This window comes from Natrix helvetica, assembly GCF_964273705.1.
Source record: "Natrix helvetica genome assembly, chromosome: 3".
In the NCBI taxonomy this organism is placed as follows: Eukaryota; Metazoa; Chordata; class Lepidosauria; order Squamata; family Natricidae; genus Natrix; species Natrix helvetica.
The window spans coordinates 61,575,735-61,595,094 of NC_138549.1; the positions used below are offsets into that span (position 1 = coordinate 61,575,735).

Here is a 19,360-nt window from a genome sequence, read left to right on the forward strand (position 1 = left end):
AAATCTACATTTATCATTATCTTAGCTGTTTGTTTATAATATATAGTTTGTATGGCTTGAGTAAATTTCTCACCAAAGCCCATCTGTTCCACTTGTAACAGCATAAAGCGCCAATTCACATTGTCAAATGCCTTCAAAACCCATTTTGATCAGAGTGAATGAAACTACTTAAATATTTTTAAGTCGTTCTGCCAATATTGAAGTTATTACTTATAATCTTAATTTAACAGGGAGATTGGTCTGTAATTCTTAATTTGTAGTAAATCGGCCTTCTCCTTTGGTAAAAGTGTAATATATGCTTCTGACCACGATTTGGGTATTCTCTTCTCTGACATCACCTCATTCATAACTTCTAATAATGGAAGAGACAACATTTCCTGCAGGGTCTTATAAAATTCCCGTTCTTTTGTTTTTTAAGTGCTTCGCTTAGCTCCATCATAGTAATTTTGCCTTCTAGCATTGTTACAGTTTTTTTGTGTATCTGGGGTAAGTTGGCTTCCTGTAAGTATTGTTTCACTCTTCTGTATTCTCATGATCATATAGTTTACAGTAATGATCTTGTATAATTTTTTTCTTCTCTTCATTCCCATAACAGGTTTTCCCTTGATCGTCCATTAACTGCAGTATCTTCTTTGAGTCTCTCACTTTTCTCAGTTTGTATGCCAACCATCTGCCTGGTTTATTAGCATTTTCAAAGTAATTCTGTTTAGCACCCCTAATTTTTTGGGCTAATTCCTCTTTTTCCATTAACCCAATTTTGTGTTTAATTGTATCCATTCTTATTTTAATGTCCTTCTTTTGTGGGGAGTTCTGTAGCTCTTTTTCAAGACCCTTATATTCATTATCAAGTCCTTTAAATGTTTGTCTTTTCTTTATATTTCACTTTCTTGTATAATCAATTATCAGGCTCTGGTATAGGCCTTCATTGTGTCCCAGAGGTTCTGCATTGATGTCTCCTCTTTTCTATTTTCTTTAAAGAAAAAGGCCAATTCCTTTTCAATTTTCTGTACAAAGTCTTTCTCTTTTAATATAGTGTTGTTTAATGTCCACCTAGATCTTTTTCTTTGTCCTTTCCATTTAATTATCATTGGGTTGTGGTCTGCCCAAGTACTTGTTTCAATCTCAATTTTCTGTATGGTGTAGGCCGATTCAGTCGCTACCCATATCATATCGATTCTAGAATAAGATAAATGTCTGTTTGAATAAAAAAGTATATTGTTTTTAGCAGGATTTGTCTCTTTCCAAACATCCTTTAAACCTGTCTCATCGATCATTTAAAAAAAGGATTTAGGGAGTATCTTTCTATTTGACTTTGTTGTTTTTTGTGAGTTATAGTCCATATTCTTATCTACAATTCCATTAAAATCTCCCATCATATAAATATTTAAGTAATCCAAATCCATTATTTTCCTGTGTAGTTTTCTGTAAAATTCATCTTGCTTATCATTAGGCGCATAGATTGCTATTAGGAGCATTTTCTTATTATTGTCCATAATTTCCACCATCAAAATTCTTCCTTTGTCATCTGTATAAATTTGTTCCACTGGGATTGCATCTTTGATGTAAAGGATCACTCCTCTTTTCTTACAGGTTGCCAATGAAGTAAACATTTTCCCCAGCTTTGGTTGCCTTAATAAGTATTCATTTTGCTTTTGAATATGCACTTCTTATAGACAAATTATATCCAATTTTAGTTTCCCTAGTTTGTGAAATATTTTCTTTCTTTAATTTGCTGAATTAAGTCCATTTATGTTAATTGAGATCATTTTCTTCTCTTCCATATTTATGTTTTATACATAGGATTTATTGCTCTGGTGGCTCTAGGTCCGTGATGGCGAACCTTTGTCACGCGTGCCATAGGTGGCACGCGGAGCCATTTCTGAGGGCACACAAGGCATTGCCCTGTCAGCTCCAGTGCGCATGCGCCCGCTGGCCAACTGATTTTCGATAGGTTTTTTTTAATCTCTGGAGGATTCCCTGAAGCCTCCAAAGGGCGAAAAACAGCCCAATGCAAACCAGAAATGAGGAGAGAGCTGCCAGCACAGGGGAAAGACAAGCAGCAAGGAAAGAGGCTTCTTTCTCTCGTGCTGGCTGCTCTGTTCCCCCCTCCCCCCTGCTACTAAAAAGGATCCTGCCTGATTGCTGGAATCCAAAGGGAAATGAGGAGAGAGCTGCCAGAACGGGGGAAAGAGGCTTCTTTCATGCGTGCTGGCTGCTGTTGCCCTTTTCTCCATTTCAGTGCTACGCCATCGAGGTTGCCCCACCCACCATCGCCCAGGTCCTCGCTTCTCCCAAACATTTATTTGCCTACCTGATTTCTAGCTCCATCGCATTTCTTGCCATCATGTGCAGAGAAACAAAGTTTGTGGGACTAAAAAAAATACTTCAACCAATTAATTACAACTTTGGGGGGGGGGGAAGAGATCTCACAAAGTTGGAATTGATTGATTGAAGGGAGGTTTTTTTTAGTCCCACAAACTTTGTTTTCCTGTCCAAAACGGCAAGAAACACGATGGAAAAATGCTATAGAGTGGAAATTAAATAGGCAAAGAAATGCTTGGGAGAAGCGAGGACCTGGGCAATGGTGGGGGGGGGGGGGCAGGCTCCATGGAGTGGTGCTGAAATGGAGAAAAAGGCAACAGAGCAGCCACCTTGAGGGGGGAAAGCTTCTTTTTCTTATTTCCTTGCTGCTTATTATTTATTTATTTATTTATTTATTTATTTATTTATTTATTTATTTATTTATTTATTTATTTATTTATTTATTTATTTATTTATTTATTTATTTATTTATTTATTTATTTATTTATTTATTTATTTATTTTACCGTGCTTCTAGACCGCCCCCTCTCCCAAAAGGGACTCGGGGCGGTGTACAGTCCATATAAAGAATATACAAAATACAATAAATAGAATTGAATATGTACAGTTAGAATGGAGAAGGTTAAAATGGAATTAAAAGAACTGTACAGAGCCAGTATATAAATATAATTTTAAACCCTAAAACACATACAAATTAAATTAAAAACAATACCCCTATCTCTCATGCAGATAGCTCTATAGCTTGTCTATCTCTCATGCAGATAGCTCTCTTCCTCATTTCCCTTTGGATTGCAGCGACCAGGCAGGATCCTCTGTGCTAGCACGGGGGAGGGGGGGAAACAGAGCAGCCACCTTGAGGGAAAAAAGCTGCTTTTTCTTCTTTCCTTGCCGCTTGACTTTCCCCTGTGCCAGCAGCTCCCTTCCTCATTTGTCTATTGACTGTAGTGCCCAGGATCCTCTTTAATAGAAGGGGGGAATTTAGCAACTGGACTCACACCTGCCATAGTAAAAAGGGCCCAATCTTTACACAGCGATTGGGCAGGATGCTTTTTAGTAGCAGAGGGGGAGGGGGGAACAGAGCAGCCAGCACGTGTGAAAGAAGCCTCTTTCCTTGCCGCTTGTCTTTCCCCCATGCTTTTTGAGGTTTTTGACACAGGAGCACACTTGAGCATACCCCCACCCCCACCCCAATCTCTGCCCATTTGTGGCAGAGCAACTTCTCCCCTCACTGGGTGTTAGCCAAGGGAAAGCAGCCAGAGCAGGGAGTGGCGAGGAAGCCTTGCGCAAAAATGTGCGGTCCACACAGGTGGGGGGGCATTAAGTTATGCAGGTGGGCACTCGAGTTCATGTGTTAGCGCGCACGCATGTGCTTTTGGCACCCGAGGCGAAAAATGTTCGCCATCGCTTCTCTAGGTTCTCTAGGTTTGAAAGTATTACTGAAGACAAAAAATACAGCAGTAATGGGTCTTCATATGATTTCTTACATCCCCCAAAACAGCAAAAATAGCAGATACTCTTAGATACAACTACAGCCTAGCAGATTTTCTGAGTTCAGCTCAGTTATTCTTATCCTGTAGTCTTACAACTTAGGTTCCACTTTCATTGTATTACTGCAAGACAAAAACATTTCAGGATATTAACAAAGCCCATTTTAGTAGAACATTTAAAAGTTCATTCACATTAATTTTTTAAAATTGCTTTTCTACAAGCGTGTTTCTGAGACTATTTTTAAAAAAGAACGAAAAATCCATTATTTGATAGCTTAAACATTGTAAATGAATCCAAATGTAAATTAGCAGCTCTGACATCATAAACTATTTGAGTAAACACATATTTTATTGTTTCAAAGAAAAAAGTTCATAAACTAGTCATAGTTGGGCTCTATTACTGGGAAAACCATTGTGCTAAAAGTCAAACTCAACAGTGAAACTGCAAGCAGCACTTCACCAGCCTTTCCAGCTGACTCTAATGCAAGAATTGTATGAAAATAGAGATAGTAATCTTTCAATTACCTAGATCTCATGCCATTTAAGACTTCGTAAGATAGTAACAACATCATAAATTGGCCTTGACACTTCACAGGCAACCACTGCTTAAGGGCTGCTGTTATATGATTCCATTGAGAGTTATATGACATGGTCCAAACAGCATTGCATCTAATGCAGTGGTAGTCAACCTTTTTCTACCTACCGCCCACTGTGGATCTTTCTTGATGGAAAAAATTCCTTACCGCCCACCAGTTTTTGCGCAAGTGTGGAATATTTTTTAGAAAGGAGGGTGTTTTTTTAAAAAAAGAAAGAAATGTACATACATTTATCTTTTTATTTCTAAATAACCAAGAGCATATTTCTTTTTTTCAGACATGGGTTCTAAATTTGTTTCACAATTTAACAACTACTTTTAATCTCACGTTTTGATCCTCACTCCACACAGTGCTTTTCCTTTTTATCTCCTTTTTTTATCTTCCTTAGGGCTATGTACAAAAGTAAGGCTGAGCTAGTTAGCCCACTTATTATTATTAGCCAACAACAATTCTCTCCTGCCTTTTCTTTCTCCTATTTTGCAACTGCTCTGCTCCGCTTCTGCCTGTCCCTGCTAACAGTTTCTACTCCTCCCCTTCCTCTTCCCATGTGTTTGCTTGTGCACGCGCTTGCGCTCGCCTGCACAGTCGCACAAAAGGAGGTTTTAACCTCCGAAATCCCTAACGCATGCATTCTCGCGCGCGTTAGTTCAAAAGGAGGTTTTAACCTCCGAAATCCCCACCACCCACCTGGAATCCCAAAACGCCCACTAGTGGGCGGTAGGGACCAGGTTGACGACCCATGATCTAATGCATCAGCCAAAGCATAGCAAAGCTCCTTGACAATAAAACTTTGAACAGAGAAAATTTCCCAATCTATGTACCTGTTTTTCTAGAAGGAACATTACCTTGTCTAATATTCCTTCTAATTCTCAAGTCACCTAACCACAACAACAGATTTGTACAGATTCAGCTTCAGTTTATTAGATCCCATCCAGTCCCTCACAGCCTGAGACATCTATAAAAAATATTCCAATGGAGACAGAGCCTAATGATGCACACACATTGATGAACAAGGCATACTGAAGACTCTGACTATCCCCATTGGCTTCGTATAGATACAGAGCAATAGACCATAAAGAATAAAACCTATGGAGTCCCACAATTCAAAGATAATGGAATGGAATAAAATAGACATTATTCACTGTCGCTCTCTGGATAGCCAATTTCTTATAAATAGAATCGAATTACGCAATGCCTCCAATTCACAGATTACTAAGCCATTCCAATAGTAGTCTGTAATCAATGATGTCTATTCTAAGATCCTCAAGAATAAACATGAAAATATTTCCCTGGCCTTTCTCCCTCTAAAGATCATCAAGCCGCACAATCAAGTTTTTTTCTATGCCATATCTAGGTCTTAAGCCAAAAATGAAATACCATATTTTTCGAACTATAAGACGCACCTAGGTTTAGAGGAGAAAAACAAGAAAACAAAATTCTGAACCAAATGGTAGAGTAATATATTTAATAAAATATAGCAGAAAATTTCAACCATGTAAAGTCAACAGTGGTATTAAGAACAATCATCACTGTCATTAACAAATGAGGAGGGACTTTAAGGTTCAAGCACTCTTCTAATTTTCTGGAAACCCCAAAAACTCATCATCGCTAGTGTCAGGATTTAAGCTCAGTTGCTCACAATCACTGATATCACTTTCTTTGCTATCTTCATATATGATACTATCTTCAGTTCCCTAAGGCATTGCTAATGCCACATTTTTTGAATGACATTGCAACGATTTGTCCTTCACTGAGTGCCATGATGTTTTAACCCATTCACAAACTTGATAGTGGGTCTCTTCATTCATCCACGTGGTGTCAGATCATGATTACCAGCAGCCATCCATTTGTTTCACTCTTCTCGCAGACTTTAAATGGTTTGTTGATGGAAATGTGAAGAGGTTGCAACTGGCTGATAAGACCCCCCAGGAATTACAGCCAAGATGAGTCTTCACTTCTTTAAATCTTTTTGTGGTTTCGCTAATATGTGCTCGAAACTGGTCGAGCACTAATAAAGCAGTTTTTTTCAGAAGTCCTCCAGGATGTTTGGACATTTTTTCAACCCATACTCTCATTCCATTTTTGTCCATCCATCGTTTTCATGAACATGCACAACTCCTCATAGAATCACTTCTTTTGGAAAGGTTTTCATTTTGAAAATTAACATCGGTGGCAATTTGGCGCCATCTGCACAGCAGGACAACACAACCATGTAAAGTGTTTTCTCATGTCCTGAGACTTTCAAGGTTATGGTTTTGGCACCTTTCAGATCAACAGTCCTATTAGATGGCACATCAAAGGTTAGCGGGACTTCATCCATATTCCCAATCTGGCCAATTTCAAAATTATTTTTCTTCCTAGCATCTATTACAAATGTATGAAAAGACAGAATCTTAGATTCATATTCTTTTGGCATTTTTTGAGCAATTCTAGTTTTGGTGTGCATTGCAAGGCGCATAGCATATCACCTCATAAATCTGTAGTACCACGATGGTGATCCAGTAAAATCCTGAATGTCTTTCTCTACAGCAATGCATTTGGCTTCATATATTACCATTTTTGCAGAAACTGCCAAATGTGATGTGTGATCCATTCTTTCATGTCCACCTCTAATTGTGGCCACTTTGCAGCAAGCCCACAAAAATTGTGCTTACTTTTATCTTTTACTTTTTGTAGCCGATCTACCTGTTTCCTCCACTCTCTTATCATTTTTTCAGTTGGAGGTGCCCCAAAATGTCTCTCGGCTGCTCTGTTTGCATATTCCTCAGCATATTTTACAACTTCCAGTAAAAAAGAAATGTTATATGCTAGTCTTTTCTGGTTTGACATCCGTCTATGTAGCGTGAGGAGGTACCGTAGTATTTTTCTGCAAGAAGGAACTGTCAGCAATGTGTCCTTTATTGTTATGAGAGCACTGAAGCTGAGAACATCAAGGAATGACACACTATTATAGGGGATCTGCTGCAGACATACTGCTGGGGGACATGTTTAAGGTTTTACCTTTATAGGGAACAGTTTATAAAGAAGATGTTTTATTAGATGACACTTTCTTTGGCACTACTCATAGCACCATATTTTGTTTCCGCAATGCTCCCTTACATCCCCATGTACCTGTATGTGTGTTTGTGTAAAAGTAAAAACAAAGGAATGGCTGATTGAAATGGTAGTCAGATTTCAGATTTTAACTGCGCCACATGAGCAGACAAGACCTTCCCCGATGGATGCTCGCTTAAATGGACACTTGCTCCGATGATCCAGGCAGCTAGGATTGCCTCTCCCCGTCCCCCATGTCTCTGCCTTCTATTGCTGTCAGAGGTACCGCAAAAGCATCCAGCAAGGCTCCCGCAAGCCCACCATGAGCCAGGCAGCTGGGATCACCAACTCGCCTGCCTAGCCCGTACATTTTTGCAAAAATCTTCCCCAATGCACCCTGCTTCAACTGCTTGCCCTTGGCTAACAGATCCTGGGCGCTGTGCTGCAATGGAGAGGCTGGGACAAGGGAAAGACAAGGAGCAGGGAAAGAGGAGAAAGCGGCCTCGTTCCCACAAGCTGGCCTCTCCGTTGCCAATTTCTCCATTGCAGCGCAGCTCTTCTGTCCACAGAAGCCTCGTCTTTGATGGCTGGTGCCGAAAGGCAGAGAAAGAGCTGCTGGGAAGAAGCCAGTTGGCCCAGAAGTTTGGTATCCTTCCTCCCCCACATCACCCCACCACTCCCTACCTGCCACCCCCAAATTGCATCAATGGCTAAGTGAAGGGCAGGAAGCCATGCCATTCCCAGGATTGGGTTGGGGGGGTGGGGAGGAAGGATTGCAAAAGGAGCCCCATCTCGCTATGTGTGCCCCAATGAAAGGTGGCGGCAACCTGGCAACCCGGCCACTTCCCTTACCCGCCCTCTCTGACGCTGGAAGCCATGTGTTGTCCATTCATACCTCTCTCTCTCTCCCTGCCTCTGGGCTCACCTCGTGCCAGTCTACCAACACAGGCTGGGAAGGGCGCACTTGCGGCAGAGCATTCTCGACGAACCGCTCGACGAACTTGTGCAGGGCAGGCAGATATAGAGCGCACCCAGGCCAGTCAGTGGTGGGATCAGCCGGTTCTCCGAGCTGCACAAAACGTTAACAACCAGTTCAGCTGAACTGGCTGAATCCCACCTCTGCGTTGTTGCCTCAATCGGGGAACACTGGAGAATTCACAGCCAATTGGCAGTTGGATCAGCCTCCCAGAATACTGCCAATCGTTGTTCCAGGCAGCGGGAATCATTGTCTGCCACCGCACCAGCTCCCTCCCCCCTCCCCCAGGTATGGCAAACCCCCAGCTGATGCAATATTCACTGTATAAGATGCACAGCCATTTTCACCCGCTTTGAAGGGGGAGTGCATCTTATACGGTACAGCCAGATAATCTACTTTCAAGCCCCTTTCAGTGATCTCATGTACAAGGTTAAGCTAAAATTTTCTTTAGGTGAAATACCATCACATCCCCAAAGAACAATATTAACAGATTTTCTAATGTATTAGATTATTTTAATACAAAACCAGAAGAAATACTGATAATTATTCCTCAGAGTACAAAAATTCTGAAAATAAAGTTTTAAATATATAAACACATAATACTATAAGAAATAAACTAAATAATTCAATGGTAATTTAACGATGTATAAGCCAAAATGAAGCCAGTTTTGTGGTTAAGGCATCAGGCTACAGATCAGGTGGGTGACTTTGAGTCCTACTAAGGAGACCATGGCAAACCAATTTCAAAAAACCTTGCTAAGAAAACTGCAGAGACCAGTCCAGACAGTCCCTACAAATCAAAAACAAACAGAAAGCAGAAACATTTTTTTTAGTTTTTAAAAATATTATATTTAAATACTAATACTTCACTCCATTTCTTCCCTTCCTATAAATTACTCAGCTTGAACACAATATATTTTGGAAACCATGTAAAATAATGGGTAAATTACATATTATTCCAAAGCACACAAAGATTCTATTATTTTAGAAGACAAAAATGTAAGACAATGTTTTACACAATGAAATCTCTCTAAAGCCAGCTGTTGTTTATTTTTTGCTCATAGTCAGCAACCTTGAATATACTCGTCAATACTCACCTTCACAAATTAGTTGTACATTCCTCTTGTTAGCAGCTAAATTAATGCAGAAGGAAATGAGTTCCAGATCAACACGTTCATCGGGACACTCCAGCAGCATCTTCATTAGCTGGCAACACATTAATTTCAATCCGTTAAATTTTCAGAACATCTATTTGTAGCAGCATTAATTGAAGTAATTTTACTTTTAACAGAATAGGGAAATCTACAGAACAAAAATAATGAAGTTGCAGTTAGAGGCTACTGATGGATGGGGATGTTTTATAAGGTTTGGCACTTTGTTAACATGGCTTTGCCATCTGGCCTGGGGATCATCTAGTAGTAGTGGCGCGGAGCCTTTTCTGACAATGAGAACAATCAACCAATGGAACAGCTTGCCTTAGGAAGTTGTGGGAGCTTCGTCCCTGGAAGCTTTAAAGAAGAGACTGGACTGCCATTTGTCAGGAATGGTGTAGGGTCTCCTGCTTGGGTGGGGATTGGATAGATAACCTACACGGTCCTTTCCAACTCTGTTAATCATCTTCTCTTAACCTGAAGAAGTCTGAAGAATGGCTTTAGGGTTGGTGAGATCGATTGCACTCTCCTACAGATTATCTTTTTATGTTTCGTTTTAATAATTTTATTGTTTTAATGTTTGTTAATGATTCTTATTTTTTTCTATTTTTTTCTGCTTTAACTTTGCATGCCACTTTGCACTCATTCAGTGTCATGTATGTAACATGAGTGGGTATATAAATTTACCAAATAAATCAATTTAAAAAAAAGAGCTGGCTGGTTGACGTTGGGCCAATCACCCTCTCAGCCCAACTCACCTCAAAGGGTGGTGGTGGTTATGTGGAAAAGAGGAGGAGGAAGGAATATTAAACATCTTTGCCACCTTGAGTTACTTATAAAAATAATAAAGGCGGGATTAAAAAATGTAAAAAACATATTTCTTTCTGTAATCCATCTCCTGTAAAACAATCTCTCATAAACACGAAGTAGGAAAAAGAGCAAGAAACATACTGAACACTATCGACAATAAAAAAACAAACGCCACTAGTGTTATAGATGAACCTTTGTACCAAATATTTTTCTGAATAATATGATTATTATATACAAGCAAATATATAAAACAGCAAAATAAATAACTTAAATTACGATAGGCCACTACTCAAAGTGCAAAAATGACAGCTGCCAAAAATTATTTAGATCTAGCCATTTATTATGCCTTGATGCTAACTAACTCACTCACTCACTCATGGTTGTTTGGGGATGGGATTACAAGATAAGAAGTTTTTGCCATTTTAAAAAACTGGAGGAATAATTGGTTTCATTAAATCTTTATGATATTCGTTTAATATCTTTATTATCTATAACCAGTTTCAGTATTTATACATACTCTGGAAATCAGAAGCTGAATTATTTATTCCCATAGATACTGGGTTTCTATCACAGCAGCACTACATTCACCTCTCCTTAGTATTTAAAAACCATTGGCTCTTACAATATTGCTTACTTTAAGCTACAAATCTACTTCTTCTTCTATTGGCTCTTTCTGCCCATTAACAGGAAATGCCAGCAGGTACTCTGGATCTTGTATTTCTTAGAAAAGCATGCTAAAGTGAAAGATATATTTCTATCTCTTAAACTATTTCCTGTAAAACTGCACTCTTGCTCTTTGTGAGTAGGATCTTGATTTATAACTCACTGTTCAGAAAGCTGCTTGAATATAGACAAATTTCCCATAAACTATGTAATCATTAGATTAATCTTCATTGGGAGAGGGGGCGGTTTAGAAATGTGAATAAATAAGTAAATAAATAAATTATAAATTGGATAGTTTGCTGGGGAAAATAGCTGTATCCAATTCAATGCACCTTTGATTTCTATACAAAATTCAGTACAAAGTTTCTAAAGAGGCTTGCTGAAATTCAAAGTAATTGTACATGTGGCTTTTGGTATCATATTCAAACAACTAGAAATGGTACACAAATGAGTTTATAGAATGGTAATCCTTAAAAATCTTGCTTAATCACTAATCAAGACCAAGATGTATTTCTTTCATTCTGAAAAGGAAAATGTAGAGGCAGAAAGGCTGCAAAGTTAATTAAAATAGCAGCAACAAAGAAGATATATCTCATTCTCTGTTAGCTTTTTTTGGTGATCAAATCTATCATTTACAGAATTTTCCCTATTGTTCCATAAGAGGATAGAGAACAATAAAAAAAGTTTTGATTACAAAAATGGGCCTCAGGGAAAGTTATCAAATTTTTCGCACTATAAGATGCACTCCCCACCACTACCCAAAAGTGGGTTGAAATATCTGTGTGTCTTATAGAGCGAATGTTGATGATGCCCTGCCCACCCACTGGCCCCAACCTTTGGCTGTTTTTGGCCTCCTTGTGCCCCATTTTTGGCCTCCTTGTGTCCTGTTTTCAGCCTCCACAGGCCCCATTTTTGGTCCATTCCAGGCCACAGCCAATCACTGCTGCCATTCGCTGCTAGTGACAGGTGGTGGCAGCGATTCGGAATGGGCTGAAAACAGGACGCACAGAGGCTGAAAACGGGAGCATGGAGGTAGCAATAGGCGGCAGCAGCAATGAGCAGTGCCGATCCCCGCAGCTTGGAACAGCTGATCAGTGGTATTCCGGGAGACCGATCCAACCGCCAATCAATTGCTTGTGCTAAATCAGGCTGCGATAATGTGCTGAAGCTGACCAGGCTGTTTGCTGCAAGGATGCTAGCCAGATGAATACCGATGGATGGTGGGAGGCAGATTTTTTTTCGTTTTCCTCCCCCAAAGCTAGGTGCATCTTATGGTCCGGATCGTCTTATAGTGCAAAAAAATACAATATATAGCATAGACCTTTCCAGGAAATTGGACTTCTGGTGAAGAAATGACAAACTGAAGACAACTCTGCTAAAAACATAGTCAATAATCGCAGCAGAAGAGATGGTGAGTACATCAGCTCTTCATAATTCATCACCAGACAAGGAAAGGATTTGAGATCACCCACAAGTGTTTCAGACAGTTCCCCATTGAAAGGAAATGGTATAATAGAGATCTGCAACAGATTAGAATTCTGGAAGACAATGGAATAGCCACTTTGTTCAAATTGCAGTCAATGCCTTCAAAAAGACACTGGATTTTCAAACTCCCTTCTTAATCATATTTAGAATTTATTTTTCACCTGTTAGAAACATTTAGATCAACATGTCAAAAAGCATCAGGTGAGTTCCTTAGCAAAGGATATAAGTTTAAGATGTGTGTATATGCATCCATAATGTCTGGGTACTGTACATGTCTGTGTGTGTATAAAGATTACAAATTAAAGAAGATCTATTACTTGATCTATTAGTACAGAATGAAGCAAAATATTTTAAAACCGGACACACTGAAGAATATCTCTGAAAAATAGACCTAGAAGTTAAATGTAATTGTCTGCCTCTATGGGTAGTTTGTGTTTAAAAGTTATTATGAGAGAAGAACAAGTTTTACCAGACAAATCTGAGACTGATCTGAAAGTGGGTTTAAAAATGACAGGTTACAAGAATGGTATGGAAAAAGATGCTATACTACACATAAAAATGAAATCGGCTTAATGATTATACAGATTTACAAGTAACAAAACAAGAGAATGCCCTGGATAATTTTCCTAAATTGGATTTACAAAAAAGCCTTTTGAATGCTTTGAAGAATTTTGTGAGAAGGGACAAGTAAAATGAAATAAAGTCCTACAGATTTATTGGAAGAGTTTAAGGATCAAAAATATTAGAAGTGAAAGGAAGGTATATAAAGTTTGTTTTATTTGATCAAGGTTAAAATAGGCATGTTATGAGACTTTTGCTGATCGGGATTGAAACGACATTGTTTTAAGGATTTGTTTATAGGCAAAACGAGAGGTACATAAAGGTCATTTGTTTAATTTTAAGAGAATGTGGTAGCTTACTAAAATTATTTACACAATTTTTATATACTTGTTTACAAAAGTATGAGGAGACACAATAAATGTCTGCTCTTTGAAACACAGTTTGGGTCCATAAATAAGATCTTCAGCCAATAGTCAAATATTTAAATTGCTAGGTGACTTTATATATGGGATACACCCAACTCTGCCTTTACTGCTGAAGTTGGCATAGATTTGTCCACCTCCAAGATGCATTTCAGGAAATCAGATTTATGCATAGTTCTACACTGTATGTAATAATTGAATTATTTCACCTTGATTATTAGAACTAGGAACCAAGAGACCTATGATCGGTGAGCTGCATTATGACAACAGTAAGTAGTTACCTGGAGGATAATTTAGGGTAGAATATGCTTCCCTTCAGATTTTCACTATTGGGAAAGAGGCAATTAAAGCTGGAAGACTGTAGTCCTTAAAAAACTCCTATTGAAATGTGGGAACCAGAAATTCTTTTCTATGAAAACAATTCCTAAGTACACATAGGATTTAACCTGGTCTCTATAGCCAAGTTCAGGCTCCAGTTACACTTAGTCCTTCTATTCCTGAAGACAACCAGCTTGGCCTTGGACTTATTAATGTTAAGATATTTAAAACACAGTATGAACTGAACCTGTGCAGTAATCTTATCTCTACCTAGGAGTGCAACATTAATATTATATCATTTCCATAAAATGGGATGATTACAGATTTATTTTTAACTTTGGACATCTGGGTCTGCCAGATATATAGCTTGAACTATACATTTTGCAACTGGCTTTCTTCAGATTAACAGCTTTTCTAGTATCTGTAATAAAACTTAAAAATCTTATGAACAGCAAGACTCTGACTTTGAGTTCTTTAGTTCTAATATAGGTCTGAGTAAAGGCTGACATTTGAGACACCTCTGGGAAAAGTTAAGTATAGATGTTTGTTTTACCCTGTCTGTGCCAGAACAAACATCCAGCATTGATTGCCTCTTTCACAATAGTGAAATTCTGAAAGGAAGTACATTCTGACCTAAATCATCCTTCAGGCTGCTAGTTACTATAGGTTTGTTCAGGCTGGGGCTAAATGCTGCATGTGCATGTGTAGAGTACTGTACATATGTCCTATTATTTATTAGAACCTGCTGTAAGAATAATGAAACCTGAAACTTAATTATAGCCAGAGACCAGCATACAGTAATATAATATAAAGGTATTTTTTTTAAAAAAATATCCCATGATGAAAAAGGGGGCAGCCTACAAAACCAATCAGGGTAGAGTTAAACTTGCTACAGTAGGTAACTAATACTGTAATCAAAATAGTAAAACATTATGTTGAAAGAATATTTAATACATTATCAAGAAGCCATTATACCCAGAAACTTAAAACATTTTTAAAAAGTGCCATAAACCTATTTCTGCATATTTACAACTGAAAATGAATCTTTTTATTACAAAAATACTTAGAATATGCCATCGGTACTAAACTGAGTTCCTATACAAAAAAATGGAAGATGGAGAAGTCATGTAATTTTATCTAGAGTAATTCAAAGTTTTTAGAAAGTTTTTAGAATAATCCTTTAGTATGAGTTCCATGTTTCCCATTATGTCTTCCATTTAATTTGATTGCTACTCGTGCCGCTTCAAAGGAAAGTATAATTGCTGCCAAATAGGAAATATCAAAATTAAATTTGTTCTGCTTTTACTGCAACCATTGTCATCTTTTCTTCATTTAGAAGGAGAGCAATAAAAGGGTTACAACGGGTACAACGAACAGAGAGTAGTTTTCAATCAGACAAGTCCCACATTGAGTATCAGATGCCACAGCGGAGGACTAGAATCACTGTGTCTAGACTCTCTGGCACCTGACTTCACTTATTTACCAGTGACCAGAGGCCAACCCCCAACTGCTTTCTTTTCATACACCTCAGTCCAGTTCTCTCTATCCCCAGCTCACACATCTTTGAATGATTATGCCAGACCTGCATGCCTCTGACTGGCTATTCCCTAACTCTAATGTTTGAAGTAAAGCTCTGGTTTCTTCAGCAGATAATCGAGGACAAAAGCTAAAGGAGCTGTCAACTGAGGACATTTACCAGCATTAAGCTAAAATAAAGTAGATCAAAGAGGGACCAAACAGAAAAGCACAGTGGAAAACATGTGAATAAGCCAGCTGCAGCTTGCCTACTATTCTGTGGAAAAATATTAAATATTGCTATGACATCACTGTACAACCATGCTCTTTGATTGGCAGGACTATTACCTATGTGCTATTACAAACATATGGTTTATATTTGCACTTATTTAAAAAATGCTTGTGATAGTGGGATCTAAACTACAATTTTATCCATCAATCTACATAAGGCTTGAAAAAGTTTTCTAGTGATATTGTATTCTCATCAACTATTAAAGTGATGCAACACAATCCAATGAGCCTGGAAGTTCTATAACTGAAACAAACAGAACTTTGGAAACAGAATTAAACAACAAAAGTTTATTTGATACTTCTGTACAGTCTGCAAAGCTATGATAAACTGGAAGCTTATAGTTTACATTTCTGAAATGGAAGAATCTAAGTCTCAGTCTCGCTTTTATGATAGTTATGCAAAAATATGGAAGGAAAAGGAAAAAGTAAGCACATATTTTGGACTATTTCTAAACACTATATAAGAATTATCAATAAACTGTGCCTCCAGGGAGCAATGGTACAAACAAGTGTAAGTAACAACCACAACTAGGAGGAGCAACTCATTTGTTACGCAAATGAGTAAAACCATGGGTGGCCTTATGATCTTATTTCAGCTTTCCTTTGGTTTACTGGCCTACTAAGGTCATAAATGCTAGGAATGATTGTAAAGATATTTCTTCATCATTATTATAACAGCAACTGTATAAGGAAGTCACTAAATGAGGACTATAGATGTATGTCTGTACATGTGAACAAAGTAAATGGCAAGTGATGTAAATATAGACTATACTGAACAGACAATTCTGACCAATTTAACTGCAAATCATATGCTTTTATTTCTTCATTTATTAAGGCATAGATGCCATATGGATCTCTGTTCAGACCAATTTGCTTAACAAATTAGAGATAACTTGCCATAAATTAAATAAATGAGAAGTTTAATTATAAGGGGAAAAACAGCTACAGATAGTTTGAAAAATGGGTTCAATTTACTAAATAACCATTTACTAAAAAAACTTAGATATCAAACTTTATTGTCACAACAAAGAACAAATTTGAATATTTATTATTTTAGACTAAAGTCTGTAATAAAAATCAGTTCTGTTCATATTGTGAACAGTTCAAAGGCTTGTTAGACGCTCCTTCCCTACCTACCCCCCTCAGTGAAGGCAGAAAACTATAAGACAAGATCTTCTCACATGTAGCCCTAGGCTTATGGAATAACCTTCCAAAAAAGCTCCCTGTTGTTTATCAGGTACCTAAAAGAAAACCCTCTTCTGCTAAATAGTTTAGATTTTGAGCATCACTTCCATTTATTACTTTATTGTTATATTAAACCAGATATTGTTAACATTTGAAGCGACAATCTGAACAGATACTTCACCAGATTTTAACTATCCAATTGTGAACATTTTAACAACTGATTGTAAGGATGACCATTTGAGAGATTAGATTATAATATATATATAGTATATTAAATATATATACATATATACACAAACAGACATATATTGTTAATATTATTATTATTATTATTATTATTATTATTATTATTATTATTATTATTATTATTATTTATTTATTTATTTTTATTTATTTCTTAGATTTTTAGACCGCCCCTCTCCCAAAAAGGGACTCGGGGCGGTGTACAGTCAATACAAATAAAACCAGTCATAATAATAAAATACATTTAAGATACATTTGGAGGGGGAGATAGGCTGTACTAAGAAATAAATATATTCTAATCCTAAAAACATCACTATTAAAACCCAAACCCAATTAAAATGAATTAATAATAATAATAATAATAATAATAATAATAATAATAATAATAATAATAATAATAATAATAATAATAATAATAATAATAATAATAATAATAATAATAATAATAATGTCTGTATATGTCCCTGGGGCTATGGAACGCAGGCAGTGCTCACATGGCTTGCCCAGTAGATGAGTTTCCAGTAGCTAGCCTAGAGCCATTCCTGTGCCCAACTCAACATTCTGAGCAGAAATAGCTATTATTTAATTATTTTCTATCACATGATTAATACCTACTTTTAACAATAAACTTAATTATTTATTTTTTTACTGGGATAGAGCTGCTCCATACAGGATTGCTGCACAATTTCTGGGTCTTCCAGGACTTATAACTCCTGCTCAAAGTACAGGTAACAGCTATGAAATGATTTTCCTCAGATTAATCTGGTGCACCAACTGTGCCCTTTCTTAGATTGAGGTTGTTTTCTCTTATATTTTAGTCGCTTAGCCTGTGAATTACTGCAATGCATTCTTCATGGATCTGCTTTTGAATACTACTCAGAAGCTGCAGCTGGTCCCAAATGCAGTGTCATAAGAAATTATGGACCCACTTCTGCTGTATGAACTGCACTGGTTACCAGTAACAATCAGTGAAATTCAATGTCCTAGTTGTAACCTATGCACTCCTTAATGGTATAGTGCCTAATTGCCTTTCTCTCATTGTTTATCCCTATTTGAAAAAAATCAGACAGAGTAGCCATACTCCCAGGTCCTATCTTCATAACAATATGTTCTAATGAGACCTAGATAGCACCTGTGCTTTGGAATAGTATCCCAGCAAAGATTCAAGTTGCCTCAAACTTTCTGTCCTTTAAATAGGCCTTGAAACCTAGCTGTTCCTCTAAGACAGGACAATCAAATTCCTGGCCCTTGGGCCGGATGCGTCACGCACTGGCCATACCCACCCTTGCTTTAGCAAAGGGGAAAAAAGCCACGATACATCATGTGATGCTGCTGTGACAATGTGAATTTGACTCCCCTCCTCTAGGTGTTCGGTCAGGAAGGGTATGCCTTGGTGGCAATTGTATTCTGTAAAGTATTCTGTAAAGTCCCCGTGCTTTTGCTTTCATTTTATATTTATTATACTGGTGTGTTTTTAACTTGTATGCTGCCCAAAAACATTATAAATTGGATGGGTTATAAATGAAGGGACAATTCCATCCAGTTAATACAAAATTTTATTAGATTAAGTTCAAAGCTGCACATTTGTTGACATTTGGGAAGAAATATTGAATGAACTGTGAAATACAACACTATAGTAATGTAGTTGACTCTATGAATTACTAAAATGTTCATGTCTGTAACCTTTAACTGGGTGAAACAGTGCATCATAGGGCAATATTTTCAAGCATGGTACCTCAAATGGACTAATTTACAGAATGCCAGGACACATCACTTCCATGAGAATGAAATTTTGGAAAGGTTTTGCCATTTCAACACCACAGTGCTGATACAGTGATGTGATCCTCATTTATAACAGTCCCTAATGCCTTCCCACAAGTCAATGGGGAGGCCTGTAGGAAGAAAGCCAAAGGGGAAGACATGATTGCGGCTGACAGTAGGAGCACAGCACTGAGTTTAGACTTGCAATTTCCTTCTGGGAACCTTGCAGGGAAGGTTCTAAGTTGCTGGGGTAAGTCTCCCATATCCATACAATCTTTGCTAGTCTCCTCTGCACATACAAATATATATGAAAGGATGACCCAATGGGTCACAGGGTGTCTAGTATTAATTATATTATTTTCAGGGCTGAATCAAAACAGATGCTAGGAATATGAGATTACTATTTTATGAACACTTTACAGGAAAGTATGCTTCATTAAACTCAGCAGAACTTTTTTTTCTAAATCAACATTTATGATGCTGCAATCTCTCTTTCTCTGTGTATGGATGTGTGTGAGGGAGGTAAGTGACTGAGTGTGTGT

The 19,360-nt window shown here is 37.7% G+C and overlaps 1 protein-coding gene across 1 annotated transcript in view; it reads right to left on the reverse strand.

The window, feature by feature from the left end:
- Positions 1-19,360, reverse strand: part of KIFAP3 (kinesin associated protein 3) — an 85,591-nt gene that overhangs the window by 32,828 nt on the left and 33,403 nt on the right. Inside the window, exon 12 of the mRNA XM_081947352.1 lies at positions 9,511-9,619. Within this exon, the coding sequence (XP_081803478.1) occupies positions 9,511-9,619 (109 nt within the window). The remainder of the gene's footprint in view (positions 1-9,510; positions 9,620-19,360) is intronic.